Consider the following 20,496-nt stretch of genomic DNA (forward strand, 5'->3'; position numbering starts at 1 on the left):
GGTGGGCTACCCTTGAATGATGTAGTGAAGTGCCTACCACCATGTATAGATGGTGGCCGCCTTTCACATGCTCGCAGCTTTATCGTGAACCATGTACCTGGACTAGTACTCTTTCGGATGTGCCTTCTACAACGATTCGCGTTCAAGTTCTCCGTATTGGCTCTGGGACTCTTTTTATCAGTGCGTGTCGCTCCTGAGCTTACATCCACTTATCCATCATCACAAAAGCTGATTTCAACCTCAGATACATCAGCAATGAAGAGCATCACCTCTAAAGCAGATCTAGGTCGTCGGAAAGCAAGCGGCAAACGCGGCACGCGCTTGTCCATGTTGATGATGTGCTTCGTACTGCCAGATTCGCAACAACCAATCGAAATGCATACAGCGTACAACGTACAACGGAGAACTTCTACCACGGTAACGAACCCCACACTTTTCAATTTCTACTTGTACATGGGTATGACTCCATGACCTTTTATTTGACCTGAATTCTCGTGTGTTCTTGATTGGGATGTCGCTGGTATTTACAGAGTGCAAGATATCTACGACATTTCTGACTTGAGCGTTTGGACATTGCGACGCAGGAGACCGCCCATCCGCCGCCATGCAATCAGCTCCGGACACAAGTGGTGCGACTCTGGATTCTGTACCCGAGAAGGGAGAGCAATACCACGAGAATGGCTCTGTGCTAGTGAAAGGACCGGACGCAGACGCAGACGCAGCAGCAGATGTACCAGTTGCTGTCCGCCAACCTGACGAGGACATCATCCCCGATGGAGGACTGTTAGCATGGCTGCAAGTCGCTGGATCGTGGCTTTTGTTCTTCAATTCATGGTACAGTTCACCTCCTTCCTACCCACTATACTGTCGGACCTTGCACCAGGTTCAACAATTGTAGAAAAGGGCTTGTTCACTGACGATCACTTCCACAGGGGCATCATCAACTCCTTCGGCGTCTACCAAACGTACTACGAACAGGAAATGTTCTCGCATCTGTCGCCCGACACGATCTCATGGATAGGGTCGACGCAGTCCATGCTTATTCTGCTGGTGGGGGTGATAGCAGGTCCGCTTTACGACATGGGCATGTTCCGCCCGCTGGTGATTTCTGGGTCAGTCATGATCGTCCTGGGCTTCATGTTCACCAGCCTCTGCACGGCCTACTGGCAGATCATGTTGTCTCAGGCCGCGCTTATCGGCGTGGGCACGGGGTTCTTGTACATTCCCTCCCTAGCACTATTGCCCAGGTATTTCACCACGAAGCGCGCTCTTGCAACGGGCATCGTCACCGCGGGGAGCAGTCTGGGCGGGACGATCTACCCGATTGTTTTCCAGCAATTACAGCCTCGGATCGGGTTTGGGTGGGCGACGAGGGTGATCGGATTCATCAGTCTGGCAACGTGTATTTTTGCGATCTGCGTGTTGCGACCACGCGGAAAACCCAGCACGAGACGCTCGCTGGTCGATATGAAGGCGTTCACGGAGCCGCCGTATATAATGTACTGCTGCGCTATATTCTGCAGCTACTTTGGGTACTTTGGGCCGATTTTCTATTTGCAGCCTTACGCGCTGAGTCATGGGTTGAAAGGCGGAATGGTCGCATTGTATCTAGTCGCGATCCTGAATGCAGCTTCGATTCCAGGGAGAATTGTGCCTTCATATTTCGCGGGGAAAATTGGGCCGATCAACACGATGCTTTGTGCGGCGACGGCTTGTGGAATTGTCACCCTATGTTGGATTGCGGTCAAGGGTACGGCGGGAAGTGTTGTGTTTGCTTTGGCGTGGGGCTTCTCTTCAGGTGGAATTATCTCTATGCCTGCGGTGATTCTGGCCTCGTTGACCAAGGATATGAGTCGTTTTGGGACGAGGATGGGTATGTCTTCGTTCTTCAACTCTATTGCGTCGCTTTGTGGTGCGCCGATTGCTGGGGCTATATTGAAGGGCACGGGAAGCTACTTGGGCGTGCAGCTGTTCTGTGGGTTTGCGATACTGGGAACGTCGGCGTTCTTGGTGACGCTGAGGCTGTATCGCACTGGTTGGCGGGTTCTGGCGAAGATTTGATATTGTGGCAAGGGACTCATCGCAAGACTTTCCGACCTATTGAGTAAACCTTCCATCTTGCAGTTGAGAAGCCATCATTCCAGAACGCCGACCTCAAATGTGTCTTTTGTAAGGTTGGTCAGCCTTGTCGCCAAACCCATTCAGCCTTGGAGCCTCGGCCTCTTACTACTACGAGATGGTACCTATTCTCCACACTTGACCTCCGCTCTGAATGACGTACTTTAAGCATGAGAAAAGCCCGGCAGTTGATGTTCTAAGGCATTTGTTTCGAACGTGCCCACAAGGATCAGACTACCCACGCTTTCCATAGGCTGCCCATGGCTGGCCCAATTTTTGCATTTGCTTGACTTTAGAGTAGATGACAAGTTCGTCTACGAGGAAATCTTCTGCAGTCAAACACGCTCACTTTCTGAAAGAGCTTGACTCCCATCGATACAAAAGACACAAATATACACATATACAATCAACTCGACATGCCTCTCCCAATTGGTGTCTACCGGGCCGACCAGGTCGGTTCACTGCTTCGACCTAAAGAGATCCTAGCCACACGTGAAAAGGTTGCTGCTGGAAGCGTATCTGCTTCGGATCTTCGACAGCTCGAAGACAAGTACATTACCGAAGTCGTTCGCAAACAACTACAGGCGGGATTACGCTCAATCACCGATGGTGAATTCCGCCGAGCATGGTTCCATCTTGATTTCCTCCAGCATTTCGATGGCGTAGAGGTTCAGGGAGCACTCGTGTCAACCAACATGTCAAAGGGCGGGATAACGCCACCTCGGCTGGTCGTGACTGGAAAACTAGGCCACAGTAAGCCGATCCAGGTCGATGACTTCAAGTTTCTCGAGCACCAGATTGCTCAGGCCGGCGGCGAAGGTACATATGGCAAGGTCACTACAAAGGTCGCCATCCCCAGTCCGACGATGGTGCACTTCCGTGGTGGCCGTGACACGATCGACATCAAAGCCTATCCTTCACTCGACGAGTTCTTCGACGATCTGGCGCGGGTCTATCAAGAGGAACTGCAGGATTTGTACGATGCGGGATGTCGATTCGTTCAGCTCGACGATACGAATCTCGCGTACCTGTGCGATCCTAAGATGAGATCTGAGGCCGAGTCACGACATGGTAGCGATGCGAAGCAAATTGCCAGCCAGTATGCCAGCCTCATCAACAAGGCTATTGAGAAACGACCTAGCGATATGACTATTGCAATTCACTTGTGCCGGGGCAACCACCGAAGCCAATGGTTTGCGCAGGGCGGGTATGAGCCTGTCGCTGAGGTTCTATTCAAGGACTTGAAGGTTGATGCTTACTTCCTTGAGTACGACGATGCTCGCAGTGGTGATTTCAGCCCTCTTCGACATCTGCCTGAGGACAAGGTTGTGGTTCTGGGTGTTATGACGAGCAAAAAGGGTGATCTAGATGAGAAGGACGCTATAGAGCAGCGTCTCAATGAGGCGGCGAAGTACTGCAAGAAGGGACTTGATCAGCTTTGCTTGAGTCATCAGTGCGGGTTCTCTAGCACGATGGAGGGCAATGAGTTGAGCGAGGAGCAACAGTGGGCAAAGATTCGATTGGAGGTGGAGATTGCGAAAAAGGTCTGGGGAGAGGATATTTCGAAGTGAGGATGGAGTCAAGAATACCTATATGAGTGTCCGCATGAGTGGGAAAAGGCAGGTCATGTGTATGGAGTATGTACAAGTGGGAGTGAGGTTGGCATACTGCCTAAAAGTGCATTTTGGAGGATACACTTCAACAGTGTGAAAGGGTCATTGTACCTGCTGGATTCAAGACTACTCAACGGTATGAGTTATATCTTTATATCGACTGAAGTTGATCAAGGTGGTCGTCGCGTGTCAGAGGGTGAACAATACCGCAAGGCCGGAGACGGCCTCAATGGCTTCATTGGTTGTTAAGGTTTAGGCGGCTTGTTCGGTGGGAAGATGATCCGCAATAATTTGTTATCACCGCAGGGGTGCTTAATTACTTTCCTTATCGGGGTCCATGTCAGGCAATAAGTCATAAGTCATCATTGAAGGGCGTTGCTGTCGCTGCGTCCGTTTCCCCAGCGTCCAGCGTCCTCACCTCATCATCTTTGACGGATTACACAATCTGCCCACACTGCGACCATCGTTGTTCGACCAACTTACCGTTCATCGAATCTCTGTCCACGCAGCAATGGCCGCCACCACGACCATGGATAAGCCCGCGCCCAAGGACTTGTCCTACCACTATTCCCGTGTTACCAAGAACCGGGTTCCCAGCAAGATGAAGTCTTTCTATCAATACTTCTTCATCCCGGGCATCGGCAATCTCGCTGGAGGTAGGTCTCGCAAGAGTCTGATTATGTGTGGTAGTTGACCTAGCTCAGGCCTTCCTAACCCTTCCTACTTCCCTTACGACACATTGGAGGCTGCCACTGCCACGCCAGATCGGTTCAAGCCGACTCCCAACGACCCAGTCGATCCTCCAACCGAAAGGCTTGCCAAAGCCACATTGTCCGACGGTGTGAAGGCTTCCCGAGTCCTTGTTCCCCACGATTCCGCCGAGTCAAACATTTTGCGCAAGATCGACCTGACTACTGCTCTGCAATATGGCACTGCTCAGGGATATCCTCCCCTCTACACCTTCATTCGCTCCTTTGCGCAGACCAACTTGCACCCCAATACGCCTTATGAAGGTGGACCAGAAGTCATCTTGACATGCGGCTCTACGGACGCCTTTGCCAAAACTCTTGAGTGCTTCACTAACATCTGGGACGAGGAAAGAGATTGGATCCGAGAGCGAGAAGGTCTCCTGTGCGAAGAATTCGCTTATATGAATGCCATTCAAGCTGCCAGGCCTCGTGGTCTCAATGTTGTCCCTGTGGCAATCGATGACGAAGGTATGCTGGCATTTGGAAAAGGTGGGCTTTACGAGGTTCTGGAGAATTGGGACAAGAACAAGGGCAAGAGACCCCATATTATGTATACTGTGACGTGAGTACTCTATATCTGGGACTAAGACCTTTGCTAACAATGTCAGGATGGGACAAAACCCGACATCTGGGCTACTCTCGGTCAAGAGACGCAAGGAGATCTATTCCGTATGCCAGAAGTACGATATCATCATCGCCGAAGACGACCCATACTGGTATCTGCAATATCCTTCTGCCAACGATCTCTCGATCAAGGCACGAGGCAAGCCTGTGTCAGAAAACTTTCCCTCGGTTTCAACACACAACTACAATACTGCATCCGGAGGTATATCAAGCGGATTCGACTTCCTGGATAGCCTGGTACCTTCATATCTCTCGATCGACGTTGACGGCCGAGTCGTGCGAATGGACACATTCAGCAAGACTGTGGCACCTGGTTGCCGTTTGGGCTGGATTACAGCCCAGCCTGCTGTCTGTGCTAAAATCCAACAGATCACCGAGACCAGCACGCAACAACCCAGCGGGTTTGTTCAAAGTCTGATTGTCGAACTCCTCGCGGGTCCTTCGTCGAAGGCAGACTCAGGCAAAGGTGGCAGCAAGGATGGTAGTGGTTGGAAGGTGGATGGTTGGGTCCGATGGCTCGAAGGCCTGCGCGGCAATTACGAACGACGTATGCAGCTGATGAGCTCCATTCTTGAGGACGGCAAATTCCTCATTCAAGACGGACGGCGACGATCGACCGTGTCGGAAGACGAGGACGACTACCAGATGCTCCACAAGACTCAGCTGTACGACTTTGCCTATCCCATGGCCGGCATGTTTCTGTGGATGCGGGCACATTACGAGACACATCCGCTCTACAGGAAGGTGGACCATCAAAGACTTGCCAGAGCATTGTGGACCTTTATGACAACGGACGATTATTTGGTATTGCTCAGTCCTGGCTCGATCTTTTGCCCGACACAACAAATCATGGAAGAGAAGGGCTGGCAATACTTCCGCCTTTGTTTTGCCGCTGTCGACGATGATGTCCTTGAGAAGCATAGCAAAGCTGTGGTAAGCGCATTTACGGACTTCTGGGCAATTGAAGACGTCAAGACGATCGACAAGCTTCTGGAAGATGAGGAAGCGGCACAGGCGAGATTCGACAAGATCGCAGCGCAGAATCAGGTAAGTCTCGTCATCGAAGCGGCTGTTTGGATGGGCTAACGTTGCCTGTATAGGGATTGTATGCTGTCAACCCCATCATTTGTTGAGTTGACAGATTGTACTATTTGGCATGGCATGACGTTTACGAGGTGCATGAGAGGAACTGGGAGCATTGGATGACCTTTCTTGAGAAACTACAAAGCAGAGATGATGGGTATAGCGAAGGAATAACACGTCTTGGATAGAAAGAAACGCTATGAGGTCTTCTTGGCCATATTGATTCCGGAAGCCTCGTTTCGCGGTCATCTCCAATTGATCGGCCCTCGTGGTTGTGATTTGCGTTTCTTATCTCGACCACCGTCCTTGGCCTGCGTCGTGCCCAGCCGCCATTCATGCAGGACTTCCCACCTTCTGTACCTGTATGTGACCTCAGTTCAACTACGACTCATGATTCTGTGTATGCGTCACTCTTCGGACTGCCTCTTCCATGCTTATTGGACGAAATCATCCCTTCCCAACCATGTCGATCAAAGGTAATCTTACCTTCCTAGGTCGAGCGAGGTGCATTTCGACACTCCTTCCGCTACACTAACGAGCTGGTCAGCATGATATCCACGAAGCTAAACAGTACCGAGCTGCAGCTGGCAGTTGGTAGCTGTGCCTATAAAGGCAGCCTCATGTCCATCTATTGGTAGGGTCCGTGCAGAGGTAAGGCAATAATACCACTTCGTAGGTTGTGGCCAGAGCGCTTCACGTGGGCATTGATTCACCTTATATTGTTCCGCATTCTTGGGACCCTTGTATTTCGTCACATTCTGGGGATTTCATCATGTTGCTAACCTCATTGTTCGCCCTCACGGCGATTCTTCGACCCGTCATCGGCTGTGAAGACCATGATTGGACATCTCCCGTGCTCGGAGGCTATGTTGACCATGGCCTCATGCACAACCATGATCTGGCGAAACGAATACAACCAGGAGCCCAAGCAACTCCTCCTCAGCAGATCAAAGACCTACATTGGGGTCAGCTCAACTTTCTCCACACGACAGATACACACGGTTGGTTAGCAGGTCATCTGCTGGATGATAATTACAGCGCCGACTATGGCGACTTTGCCGACTTTGTGCAAAGAATGAAGGCAAAAGCCGATGCCCTTGGAGTCGACCTTCTGCTCATCGACTCGGGTGACCTTCATGACGGAACGGGCTTTGGCGATGCCACTACTCCCAACGGCAAATTCACTTTGCCCGTCTTCAAGAAATTGCCCTACGACCTACTCTCGATTGGCAACCACGAGCTATACACCACCGAAATCGCTAATGACACTTACCACAACTTCGCGCCGAATTGGGCTGGGCGCTACATCACATCGAATGTGGACTTCAATCTTACGGGCGTTGCTAAGCCCTTTTCTGAGCGATACGCCTACTGGCAGACCAAATTCGGTGTCCGCATCATGTCATTTGCCTTCCTGTACAACTTCACCGGCAACAGCAATGCGTCGGTAGTAACCCCGGTCGGTACGGCTGTCAACCAGTCATGGTTCCAAGAGCAAGTTAGACGGACAGATGTCGATTTGTTCCTGGTTGCCGGACACATCACCCTCCGCGGTTCGACCGAGTGGGATCTGATCTACGCCGCGATCCGCAAGCACCACCCAACGACACCAATCCAGATCTTCGGGGGCCACCGACACATCCGCGACGCGGCTGTATGGGATTCGAACGCCGTGGGCATCGCGTCCGGTCGATACTGCGAGACAGTTGGGTGGGTGTCGATCAACGGTTTGCCCTCAAATGTAACAAGAGCAAATTCACCACAGGGCAACGCTACCCGAGTCGCTACGTTGACACCCTCCTCTGTGCCAGGCGTGACACCTCACCGCAACTCCACGATGTCGTACACAAGACAATACCTCGACTTCAACCGATACAGCTTCGAATTCCACACAGGCACGACCGAAGCAACTTTCAATTCGAGCGCGGGGGTGAACATCAGCAAGACTATCACTAACGAGGTCGACAGTTTACCCATTTTGACTGAGAAACTCGGCTGCTGCCCGAACAACTACTACCTTGCTCGTGTGCCGATTAGCAGCAATCAGTCTCTGTACAATTACTTGACGACTGAAGTCTTCCCGAAGGTCGTCTTCGACGCCAATCGCACACACATGCCCCGTATCATTCTCACCAATACAGGCGGATTTCGATATGATGTGCTCAAAGGCCCGTTTACATACGATGACGCATATCAGACTAATCCTTACCTAAATATCTGGCAACGCATGACGGCGCCATGGGGCGTTGCTAAAGATTTACTGGTCAACATGCAGACCGACAAGGTATATAAACGCGCGGTGAATGATACCACGCTCGTCAAGACGTTGGGGTACGTGACGAGCGATGATTTTGGTAAAGACGGCGATAATGTCGTGCATATCGATCAGGGTAGCGCCAATGTGCCGCATTATGTCCAGGGGAATGTGTCGACTGGCAATATCACGGATGACAGTACGTTGGTGGATGTCTATGCGACGAGTTTCTTCACGGCGAGCGCGGCGAAGTACTTGACGGGGAATACTAGTGATTGGGTCAATGCGGATGGGAATTATAGTAGTTTTGATACTCTGCCTAGGATGGCAGAGTTGTATTGGAATAAGGATTGTTGAGATTGAGAAGAGGAGATAAAAGTTCGCTGGCTCTTGCGATGTGCACAGTCAGCTTGAATAATGATTATGACATTGATGAATTCGGGCTCGAAATAACATTCTTCAGGACGAAGGACAGGTTTTTAGATGAAAGATTCAGGATCCCAATCAATTGGTATTAGAAATCTATCGAAGTAATTACGACACTCTATTCAAACATGTGAGTGCCTGGCATGGCTTTCACGCGTTGCTCCTTCACGCTCTCACAGGATACCTCCCTTTGAATTCGCATAGCGTACTTGAACCATTTTGTGTCTTGCAGGGCCATGGCCTATACGACACTACTGTTTCTTTGTGGTCGGCGCCGTGCAAGACCCACCAACCTCCTCCAACCAGATTCCCGAGTTGAACTCGGAGAAGACGCTGGTAATCTGCCAGTCACCGCCATTGTTGGCAGCGCAGAAGATGTCGATACCTTTGAGCGGAGCGGCAGATCCGAGAATGGCTTCCCAACGGAAAGCAATGACGTTGCAGGTCACGGCGTCGATGTTGAGAACCTTGAAACCTATGGCAGGTTCATTGCCTTGGCCCTCTTCGAATGCCGTCTTGGATGGGAAGGTCGTGTTGCCTAGTGGATATCCGGCGGGGAAGTTGATCGAGTCGGATGTGTCGGTGAAGCTGGGTGCCAATAGACTATTTGCGGAGGCCTTGACGGAGGGCGCGGTCAACAGGGAGGCGAAGCCGCTGACGAGGTATGAGGCCGAGCCGGCCGTGAGACAGGGTCGTATCCCCATAGGGCTGGTGGGCATGTGGTGCCAGAGGAGGTGGACTTGGAGGATGATGAGGAAGGAGTAGGAATGGCGACGGCCAGAGCCGATAGGGCTGAGAAGGCGAGAGCAGTGCTGAAGAATTGCATCTTGGGAATGCGTGATAAATGAAGGTATGAAAGAGTGGCTTGGGCTAGACTTGGTAAGAGCGGGATAAACGAGTGACTTGGACTTGTGGTTGAGGATGGAAAGAGAAATAGAACAACGAGTCGAAGGGGAGGAGGGATGCAGATATACTTGTTGAGACTCTGAACCGCCGCCACGAACATTGAAGGTCAGGAGTGAGTCGTTCACATCACATAAGTCAGGCCAGCCCAGATGCTTTCGGAGGGAGTTCGAGATTGGAGGTTTCAAAGCTGGCTGGTCGGTTTTGCTGTCAGCGTGTGACATGCTCGTGCTGGTCAACAAGCGAGCGGTCGCGGCGTGCATGGGTGTCCATGAGGCTGACAGGAGCCGACCAGATGGCGCAGAGATGAGAAGTAGATAGCTTCCAGAATGGGAAGTCTCTCCTGTAAACGCGGAGCATTCTCAGTGAGGCTAGAATCTGTATGTGCTGAAAGGCTGACCTCGTGGAAATGAGCCCGATCCCTCGGAACCGCATAAGTTACCGTTCACCTGGAAATATGTGTCTGGTGAGGTTCAGAATTGATCCAAGACCTCTGCATGCGAGGGGTGAAAAACAATGGCTCTGCAAAAGAACGCATGGATGTGTCAGTTTCGAAAGAAACAGACGTCGGCCCGTTGAAAAGGAGCACAACCACATTTTTGACAGTTGACCCTGTGGCTTGCGACAGTGAACGTCGAGCAGGACAAAAGAACTTCGGATGAGGGAAGTTAAAGGCCTTCCTTTGAGTGTCCCCGTGGCTAAAAATACGTTGAGGACCATTAGCGAAGTTGGTTAGACCCGCAAGGAACATCTCCCATAGGCCCGATGGCGATCAGTGGCTGACCTGAACCTGGTTCCAGACTCCCCTGGAAGACAGATGGAGGCGCTGAGGCTACTGAACGACATCTGAGGGCGCGATATTGGTGTAGTGTGATGGAAAGATTTTATGTCAATGTAAACAATACAATCCTTCAGGATTTACGGATTCAAAAGTCACAATTTAACTTGAGATGCATCTATCAGAATTGCCTCGGAGGCAATGGTTTCACAGTAGATTTGCTACTCTGAATTATTTGCACGTCTTGCACGTCTTTGAACAACGAACCGATCGCCGAGGGTAGTTTGACCGTTCACCACACCGAGGCACCAATCTGGTATGGTTGGCAGTACCTGCTTAATGAAATGAGTGTCACACCTTCATCCCGAAGTATGCCCACGACCTTTTTGCATTCAATTGTACGCACATAAAGTCCTTCAGTCTACGCAATTGCCTTGGCTCTGGTTACCTTTTGCTCTTATCAGCGCTCCACTCATCTAGGATAGTGATGACCAAAATAATTTTTACCCCTGTGTTGGGTATGTTGCACTGAACCACTCTCGTCGATGACTCAATACCGGCTCTAATCACTTTAGGGTTGAGAGGGAAAATCTACCGTAGGCTACCTAATGTGTTTGGGCGCTAGGCGTTATCGGAGATTTTGGGCCGCCAGGCTTCGCAGTTTGCCAACAGCGGACATGCCATTTCTTATGCGAAGTCCTCGTAACGAAGTCAGAAGGCGTACTCCAAACTTCTGCCTTTCACTCACCCTCTGCAGCCCGCCGCGTCAACAGCGTCCTAAGTCCAACGTTTGTCAATAGAGTGCATCGCCTCGCTAGTGGCGTATCGGAACCAGCTAAGCAGGCCGCGACGAAAGTGCGCTGGTCATCTTCGACGCAGACCTTCGTGTCATTCGAGTGGGAGAGCGAAAGCCCATGTAACGTCCTCCTCGCAACAACACTGCAAGTCAAAGTATCAACAACCCGGTATAAGTTGCGAGCGAGGTTAGGTTGACTCATTCACGTACGTCAATGTCTCATTTTTTGCGCTCAGGTCCTGGTCGTGAGTGTTCAGTAAGTATCCTGGTGCCTGATTGCGCCTAGTATTTGATGTTTCCATAACGCAGGGGACATCTTCTGATGCGGCGAACCTTGCTGCTGGAAAGTTGAAACTGTGAGCAGGACACAATTGTAACTCTTACCACGATCAGGAGCACTGCCCCGGGCTAGTCTGCCTAAAAGGCGTACTGAACGCCACAAAGGTAGATGAGTCATGTGTTATGCATACCACAGCATACTATCAATGCCTAGCCCGCCACTCTCGTGTCCAAGCCACACCGCTTCAGCTCAGCCTTATGAAGCTGGATCTATATAAGGAAGCGACGACAGAACATACTGTACCTGAACCGTTATGCCGATTGGGAGCAAACTTTTATGAAAGACTTTTAGCCCTTTGTTCATACTCCTCCCCCAGTTGCAATGGACGGTCACACGCTCGAGAGATACGTTTCTTATCTGAAATTCGCGGAGCCGGCAAACATTCTTCGTTACAATACCGAGACAGGCGCAGTCGTGGAAACCTTGGAACCTGCGCAGGTGCAGGAGCGTTTGGCGGCAGAGGTGAGCGCGGTCACGTTCGACATCCTTGTTAACTCACTTAAAAAGACTTTCCAGACAGGGGAAACGTTTCACTCCAATCTCTTGTAAGTGTCCTATTTGTATATGGACTCCATCAAGGCTGCTGGAGAGACGCTGACACCTTTGCAAAGTGTCGTACCCGGGATTGGCTACAATTCCCTATCTCCTATACAAATGGAACGAGCGGTCTTCAGGGATTTATTGAATCATATGCAAATTCCACCGATGTTCGTCAAGCCTATGACCGAGTACAGTGGCCATTACTCGACATTTATCAATTATGAAGAGCGAGATGGCCAGGTTCTGCCGGAGTCAATATGTAGGTCCTGAGGCGAGTCCGTTAAGCTAGCTGACATAATGGCAGGGGTCATGATTTCCACACCACCCACGACGTGGGGGGCGTTCTCGTGTTGTCTCCGGATCCACCTCGATAACAGTAGGGTATCTGGCATTCTTCTATATAGCGACCGAGGTCAGCCGCGCGATATACCTCATTTACTTCGAAGCCGACAAGGGGCTCTTTCGATATCGCCGGTATTATTCCTAGTATCAATATTCGAGGCTCTCGGGGTGGACAGACGTATTGACGAGGCCAGGCTGGCCGGTGCCATCCAGACAGCAGAGCAAAGGACAGGATTCTGGGAGGAGATGAGCTCAACCATAGCCGCTTCGCAGTACGAGCAGTGGAACAAACAAGTACATCACTGCAGAATATGGTTGTCCATGTTACAGCGACGAGCGAACTTCCAACAAGAGCTTGGACAATTTCTGCACGATTGCGTCGATCTTGTTAACCAGTTACGAGCTGAACGTGGGATGGGTCCGGAACCCAGATGGAGGCGAAGCGCGGTGCTGCAGGTCGTAAAATATCAGATGACAACATGCAGGCGTCTGCAGACTGAGTTGGAATTGTTGCACGAACGTATCCAGGTACAGGTTGATGTTGTAAGTGCTGCCACCACCTATTGTTATGCTAGGCACCGCTAACCTTTGACACGTTTTAGATGCGTGGCTTTATCGCTCAGCGAGACGCTCAAGCCAATATCTCTCTGGCTATTACAGCGCAACAGGACAGCGGAGCCGTGAGGACTATTGCGGTAGTCACTCTCTTTTTCCTACCAGCGACGTTAATCTCGGTGAGTTAATCGTGGCTTATACGGTATCCTCGTGGGGAGTTCAGAGCTAACTTAGCTCTTAATACAGGCTATTTTCAGTTCGGGCGTGATTATTTCTGCGCCGGAATTGTGGTGGGTGTTTATGCTTGCGATTGTCCTTTCGACGCTCGTAGTATTTACTTTGTGGTTCTTGTATATACGTTATCGTGCCAAGAGGACTGGTAGAATAGTTTCTCATGGGGAGTAGGGGGTGGTGTAGCACATTACTGTGGCTTGACAGGTGCATTTAGTGTAGTCGTTTCACACGTCGACGGGGGAGCCGGGACAGGGTGCGAAATCGTCCGAAGTCGGGTTGTCGCCGTCGTCTGCCGAAACTGTGATCAACGATGCTGAATACAGCAGCCACTTTGGGAAGAACATGCTTGCTGATTCTTTTTGGTGGAGGACGAGTGTTGTGGTGCTCTAGGGTGATGAGTAGGAAGCTCCCAGCAACTCGAGGTGATGGTGTTCAGTATCGTGAAAGGAGTTGCACCAGGTTTGATATAGTCCTTTCGCGGGCGGTAACATCACCTCTACTTACTGTATATGCCATCTTGAAGCACAGACATAACTCAATCATTGGACAGGTCTGTCCCATGTAACGGTGGCAGTCATGCGCTTTTCGTTTACTTTCACATATCGAGGCTATATTTACCTTACGTGAAGTCCAAAATATGGTAGATCTGAAAGGTTCGATAGATCTAGATCCAGGCACGGTCCCGCTCAGATCAATTCCTGGATGATCCCGCAGTGCATGGATGTCCTTTTCCGGTAGTGTTTTTGTCATGCATCACTCGTCCGGTCCATGATGGAGAGAAGAGGCGTCGGATGAAGAATGGAAGAAAGGTAAGATTCTTCTACACACATCAAGAACAATCTTCGAGAAAGAAAGTTCAGCTGTCAAGATTGTGTTGCTGGCCAGATGTTTCACAGTAAAGTCCTAAGGTTGCCAACCACCTTGTCGCCACCCCCACCTTGTCGCTAGTACTTATAACTTTACTACGTATATTTTAATACTCGATAACTATCTTAGTACTAGGTATTTCAAAATAATATTTTTAGAGTAGATAGTTAAATATATATATAATAGTACTATCTAATAAAATTAAAAATATTACTATTAGTACTCTTAAGAATACGACTTATATATTATTTTCGAAAGAAATTTAAAATCTTATTTTACTAAGTATTTCTTTATGATTAATTAAGAGATATATATTTTTTAATTTATAATAATTATTATTAGCTATTTTTTATTATATTTAAATACTAAACTTTAATTATATTTTATTAAATAAGCTAAAAAGCTTTAAATAATTTTAATAATTTATTTTTAAGAAATTTAAATTTTTTAAATTTACTATAACTTTTTAAGTACTTAATATTTTTATAAAATTCTTTCTTATATATAAATATATTTATATATATTTACTATACCTTAATAATATTTTAAAAAAGTATAATATTAAGTATATTATATAAAATATAAACTTAAAATTTTCGAAAATTTTAAAGACTATTTTAAACTAATTTATCTATAAAAATCTAAAAAAATAAATTAAATATCTTAAGTAATTAAAAAGTTATAGTAAATTTCGTAAATTTCGTCGAAATTTTAAGATTTTCGATTTTCTTAGTAAAATCGACTAGCTAATTTTTATTCTATTCGTTTACTTCGAGATTCTAAAATAATTATAATATTATCTTATAAACTATAAATTCTATTAATTTACTATTAGTTACTTAAATTTCGAGTTAAATAGCTTAATTAAAGCGAAATTAAAGATAGCGTAATAAAACGATTAGGAAGTATAGCTCGCTAAGCTATTCTAGCAACTCGAGAACAATATTAGTAATATCTAAACTAAGTATATTAATAAGTATATAGCCTAAGGAATCCTATAGAAAGTCTATAAACTAATCGGAAGTGAAAAAACGCGTAAAAAATATAAAAATAGCGCGTTTAAATCACCGCGTTAAAAACTACTACTAGTAGTAAAGGGAAAGAGCGGCAAGAAGAAGAGTAAAGGTACGAGGGACTCGAAGTCGAGAAGAGATAAGATAGTAGAGACTACCCTAGTAAGACTAGCCGAATCGCTCGTAAATATACGAATAGGACTCGCGGACTAAGACTAAGGCTAGAGTACGATTATAAGGAAGAGCGATAAGAAGACTCTAAGGAATATAAATATATCGACGAACTAAAAGAAATAGTAATAGAGATCCTTCCTTAAGGGATCCTAGATAACGATAGCGATACTATCGTAAATAAAGGGAATATCGCGAATCTTATCTTTAACTCTATTTATATTAAGAGATACACTAATCGAGTATAGCCATGGGTTCTGGTTAAATATTCTTTATATAGTCTAGCCGGCGGCTAAGCGCGTCTACTATAGCGTTTTCTTTTCCTCGAATATAGTGTATTCTAAAATCAAATGGTGCGAGAGTTTTAGCCTATCTAACTTATCGTCTATTGAGTTGTTTTGTTATTATCTAGTATAATAAGTTCTTGTGGTCCGTATAGACCTAAGTAGAGTACTTCGCGCCTTCTAGATATACTCTCTATTCCTTAAATACTTTAATAATGGCAAGTAGTTCTTTGTTATATATATTATAGTTAAGTTCCGATCTAGTTATTTTTCTCGAGTAGTATATAATAGTATAGTGTTTTCTATCGGTGCTCTTTTACGTAAGGCGAGCGCCGATAGCTCTATCTAATACATCTATTTCTATATTGGTTTCGTATTCTAAATTGAATATCGCGAGTATAGGGGCGCTAGTAATAGCTTCTTTAAGTTTCTCGAATACTTCTTTGCATTATAGTCCGAATAGAAACTCCGTTTCCTTCTTTATGAGGTTCGTTAGTAATATAGCGACCCTTGAAAATCCTTCGATAAATTTTCGGTTATAGTTGATAAGTCTTATAAAGGCTTGTATCTTCGTGACATTAGTTAGTTATAGCTATTCCTAAATAGACTTGATTCTTTCCGGATCGACCTCGATACCTTTGTCTGAGATGATATGTTCTAGAAAGCGTATACGATGTTTATAGAACTTATACTTACTGAGTTTCATAGGTAGATCTTTCTATCTAAGTCGTTCTAGGACCTTCCGAATATATTGTATATATTCTTTAAGTGTGGTTGAGAATATAAGTATATCGTCGAGATATACCGTTGTAAAATCGTCGAGATATTCTCTTAGTGTGTCGTTAATTAATTCTTGAAAAGTAGTCGATATATTAGTCAATCCGAAGGGCATAACTAAGTACTCGTATAATCCGAAGCGGGTTTTGAAGGCTATCTTCTATTCTTCGCCTTCCTTTATCCGTACTCGATAATAGGCGTCTCGTATATCGATAGCGATAAAGTATTTAGTACCTAATAATCTATCCTATAGTTCGTCGATACGTAGTAACGAATATCGGTTCTTTTTAGTGATCGTATTAAGTGGTCGATAATTAATATATACTCGAAGTCCTCTATCCTTTTTGAGCGCGAATAGCACTCCGTATACTATAGAAGACTTAGATAGTCGAATAAAGCCTTTCTTCTCGTGTTTTTCGATATAGTCTTTAAGAAAATCTTCTTCTTTCTTAGAAAGTTATCGAAGCTACTCGTTATGCTTCGGTACTTTTCTATCTTCGAGGGGTATTTTATGGTCCTATGGTTTATACTCTAGTAGTGCGGCTAAGTCTTCTCTTTTCTTAAAGAGGTCTACGAAGTCTTTATATTCTTCCGAGATCTCCTCTATTATATTAGCGAGGATCTTTCGGTTTGGTCTTACCTATATTGCCCTAATGGGCGACCTAGAGAATGATCGGTTCTCTTTCCTATCTCCGTGACTACGGTTGAGAAACTTGAGAGTTCGTTCTTGCTAGTCTATTGCTGGTTCTTGTTTCTAAAGCTATTTTATTCCTAGTATGATATCGTATTTAATTAGTGTAATATCGAGGTTAATTTATTCGGTATAACCCTCGATTTCGAGTCGGACGTCTCGAATTTCTCTGCGAATTTACCCTCCGCCGTACTTAACGGGTATTCTATCTACTATATTTAGTAGGTAGGGTTTCGCCTTTTATCGATATTAATCTTTTAATCGTTCTATAAGCTATAGTAATACGTAATTCTAATTTACTCCGTAATCTATTATTACCTATACTTCCTTATCGGCTAGTGCGGCGCTAAAGACTAATGATATTGAATACTAAGGGTATAAGGTAGCGAATAGATCCTAAGGCTCTATTTAGAGGGACCGCTACTTTATACGGTTTCCTCGTTGTCGTTTTTTGACTCGTTTTGAACTTTTTTCTTATTGGGTAATTGATCTTCCTAGTTCGGATATCTATGTTCCGGCGCGGACCTCTTATCTATTCCGCGTTTTGATTGATTAACATTCTATTTTGATTCTTGAGATTCTATTACGTATAAGGTTTAACTAGGAATTCCTCTCGGCCTCTCCTTCTTGGGGTCTTCTAGTTGCTATTTTCGAATTTCATCTCCTAATATCTCTATAGTTTTAGTCTCTCGTGGAGTATTCTTAGATCCTTTATTATCGCTAGAGAGGGTATCCGCTATCGTAAAGTAGTGTGTTTCTACTCTCTTTACCTAGTGTATATACGTATTTTCTTTATTCTCGTATAGTTAGCTTCGGCACTTCGGGATCTCGATTAATTTGTATTTCGGTTGGATTCTAGTCTTAGGGCTAAACTTGCAAATAGTTCTCCCTTGCTATTCGTCTTCTTCCTAGAAATGGGTCTTAATAATTACTCCGTAGTCGCTAACTTCTTGAACGTGATACCTAACGGCTATCTTCTCGATTAGGTCTTCTTAGGTAAGGGTATTTTCTTCCTTAAAGGGAAATATAAACTAGTGACTATTAGTTACTTAGTGATAGTGTGCTAGGCTTCTTACGTCGTAGTCGTAGTATCTCTATAGGATAATATACTTATCTTCTTCTTAAGGTTTTCCTTCTAAGTTATAGAGGAGATACTTTTATACGTATCGGCCTTAGTATTGGTATAGTTCTTGTATTTAGTACTTAGTTTATATAACTACTATCGTTCCTCTCCGTCTTAGGATATTCTTTACTTCTCGTAAGTTAGTCTTATCTAAGAGTGCTTCCTTATATTCGCTATCTATATCGGTATCGTCTAATAGGGCGAATAGAAAGTCGTATCGATTTTCTCCTACTATATCGTATATATAGGTTCGTCGTTGATCGTATCTTATTATAACATAGCGTATCAATAGGACTAGTTCTTCTTTTCCTTCGGGATTAGTGTATAGACTAAACTTTCGATGAGTTCCTCCATATAGGTTTAGTCCTAGTTCCGTACAATACCCGTTATAGGGTACTTCGGACTAGTACGATATTAAGATAACTATAATATAGTTACCTTATATAATTACCCTATATTTTTCCTAGTAAGGAATATCTTCCTATTCTATGACTATAAGTATATCTCGTCGAGCTTTTCTAAATTTATTCGTCTTTGCCTTAGTTTTCTTTCCGTAAGGGAACTATCTCGACTATTCCTTGAAGGGTCGATAGATAGGGTATAAGTCGTTAAAATAGAAAGCCTATAATTCTACTTTATATTTATCGATTATTTCGTATTTATCGGCTTCTTCGTTATCCGAATTTTCTAGATAATAGGTCCCTACGATTATAGTAACCTCTTCACTACGTTTAACTTATAGTGGTGGGAGCGCTCCTTCTCCCTAAGTCTTTTCTAACTCCTTCTATGCTTTCTCGGCGCTACTAGCTTTCTAAGTACGTTCATTGTTTTATACCCTACGTTCGAGTTCTTCTTTTATTGGAGTGTCGGCCTTTGTTTCTTTAATACCGACTATATCGTCTATTATATATAGTCCTTATAGGCGGGTATCGTATTCTCGCGCCTTATATCCGGATTTTCCATAACTATAGTATAGGTTTTCTTTTTTGCGTCTCTCTCGCTCCTTAGGTGATAGACCTTAGCGTTAGAGCTTACCTCGGGGTCGTGAGGATCAGTTATATTCTATATTATCTAAGTCTATCGGGTCTTTATAGGACTAGTAACGATTCTTTTTCTAATAGAACGTTCTACTAGTCCTCCCTTAGAACCCTTTCCTTTCTATCGCTCGTTCGTAGAGCTAATTATCGATCTTAATGGATCTAGCGACTAGTTTCTTATATTCTTCTAGTCGCTCGATCCCTATCTTGTCTTTAATCGACGGAATACTAAAAGAAATACGCTCGGACCGAGATAAACTATTTATATTATAATTTTAATAGTCACTTATAGACCTTACTAGAATACATTAGAAAATATCGATAGTATACTATCTATAGTTAAATAAATAGACGAAAAGAATAAACTAGACACTAAAACAATATCTACGATACTATATTAGCTTTAAATAGGATAATTAGGTCTAACTCTTACTTATAGTATAATTCGTATTTAATAATAGTATATCGATAATAGAAATATTACTATTCTATATAAATTACGAAAGACACCTAAATATTGAACACGAACTAAGGGGCATTAAACTAATTATAGAAAAAGCAAAAATATTAGTCGACAAATTAAGGGAACTATACAAAATACTATAAAAAGAACTCGAAGAAATATTAAAGAAAACGATAATCCAAGTAAACAAGAGAAGATCTAAGGGACTAGACTTCCAAGAGGGGGAGATAGTCTATATCTTACGAAAAAACATTAAAATATAACGACTAAGCGATAAATTAGACCACACTAAAATCGAACTATATGAAATTAAAAAGAAACTAGGAATAGTAACATTTAAAATCGACCTACCTAAGGGCATAAATGTTTACCTAGTATTCCATAAATTACTTATTAAGAAAGTACTATTAAACGCTAAACTAGGATCGGTACTAATATATAAAGAGATATAATAATCGTTATATAACGTCGAAAGGATATTAGACTACTAACTCATTGATAATAAACTACACTACCTAATTAAATAGTTAGGATACGAAGATTTAGAAAATACCTAGGAACCTACCGAATACCTCCTACGGACTTTAGTATAATAGTACCACTAGAGAAGTCAACTATCTATTATAGAGAAGGGACAAAAGCAGAATCTAAAGCAAAGGCGAACTAAGCTAAGGGCTCGTCTAAAGATACTTCGTCGATAGCGTCTAAAGCACTT

At 45.1% G+C, this 20,496-nt stretch overlaps 6 protein-coding genes across 6 annotated transcripts; 5 read left to right on the top strand and 1 right to left on the bottom strand.

Annotated features, from left to right (window-relative positions):
* Positions 1-446: 446 nt before the first annotated feature.
* EDD37DRAFT_593752 (major facilitator superfamily domain-containing protein) lies at positions 447-2,165 on the top strand. The gene is made up of 2 exons (XM_062814544.1): positions 447-834; positions 933-2,165. The coding sequence occupies exons 1-2, from the start codon at positions 605-607 to the stop codon at positions 2,059-2,061; spliced, it is 1,359 nt and encodes a 452-aa protein (XP_062667751.1). The 5' UTR covers positions 447-604; the 3' UTR covers positions 2,062-2,165.
* A 153-nt stretch (positions 2,166-2,318) lies between these two features.
* On the top strand, positions 2,319-4,133 carry EDD37DRAFT_498094 (5-methyltetrahydropteroyltriglutamate-homocysteine methyltransferase). Its single transcript, XM_062813438.1, has one exon. The coding sequence runs from the start codon at positions 2,535-2,537 to the stop codon at positions 3,687-3,689; it is 1,155 nt and encodes a 384-aa protein (XP_062667752.1). The 5' UTR covers positions 2,319-2,534; the 3' UTR covers positions 3,690-4,133.
* A 109-nt stretch (positions 4,134-4,242) lies between these two features.
* On the top strand, positions 4,243-6,190 carry EDD37DRAFT_567389 (aromatic amino acid aminotransferase; the record flags this gene model as incomplete). The annotated part of the gene is made up of 3 exons (XM_062814150.1): positions 4,243-4,387; positions 4,436-5,042; positions 5,089-6,190. 3 exons carry the CDS (start codon positions 4,243-4,245, stop codon positions 6,188-6,190), a joined length of 1,854 nt encoding a protein of 617 aa, XP_062667753.1.
* Positions 6,191-7,070: 880 nt separating this feature from the next.
* On the top strand, positions 7,071-8,798 carry EDD37DRAFT_658881 (phosphoprotein phosphatase; the record flags this gene model as incomplete). The annotated part of the gene is made up of 1 exon (XM_062819007.1): positions 7,071-8,798. One exon carries the CDS (start codon positions 7,071-7,073, stop codon positions 8,796-8,798), a length of 1,728 nt encoding a protein of 575 aa, XP_062667754.1.
* Positions 8,799-8,932: 134 nt separating this feature from the next.
* Positions 8,933-10,418, bottom strand: EDD37DRAFT_636419 (uncharacterized protein). The gene has a single exon (XM_062816986.1). The coding sequence runs from the start codon at positions 10,031-10,033 to the stop codon at positions 9,119-9,121; it is 915 nt and encodes a 304-aa protein (XP_062667755.1). The 5' UTR covers positions 10,034-10,418; the 3' UTR covers positions 8,933-9,118.
* A 1,932-nt stretch (positions 10,419-12,350) lies between these two features.
* EDD37DRAFT_498193 (uncharacterized protein) lies at positions 12,351-13,657 on the top strand. Its single transcript, XM_062813439.1, has 3 exons — positions 12,351-13,109; positions 13,169-13,300; positions 13,368-13,657. Exons 1-3 carry the CDS (start codon positions 12,522-12,524, stop codon positions 13,524-13,526), a joined length of 879 nt encoding a protein of 292 aa, XP_062667756.1. The 5' UTR covers positions 12,351-12,521; the 3' UTR covers positions 13,527-13,657.
* The last annotated feature ends 6,839 nt before the right edge of the window (positions 13,658-20,496 follow it).

The sequence above is a fragment of the Exophiala viscosa genome (assembly GCF_022695815.1).
Source record: "Exophiala viscosa unplaced genomic scaffold EDD37scaffold_9, whole genome shotgun sequence".
Classification (NCBI taxonomy): domain Eukaryota; kingdom Fungi; phylum Ascomycota; class Eurotiomycetes; order Chaetothyriales; family Herpotrichiellaceae; genus Exophiala; species Exophiala viscosa.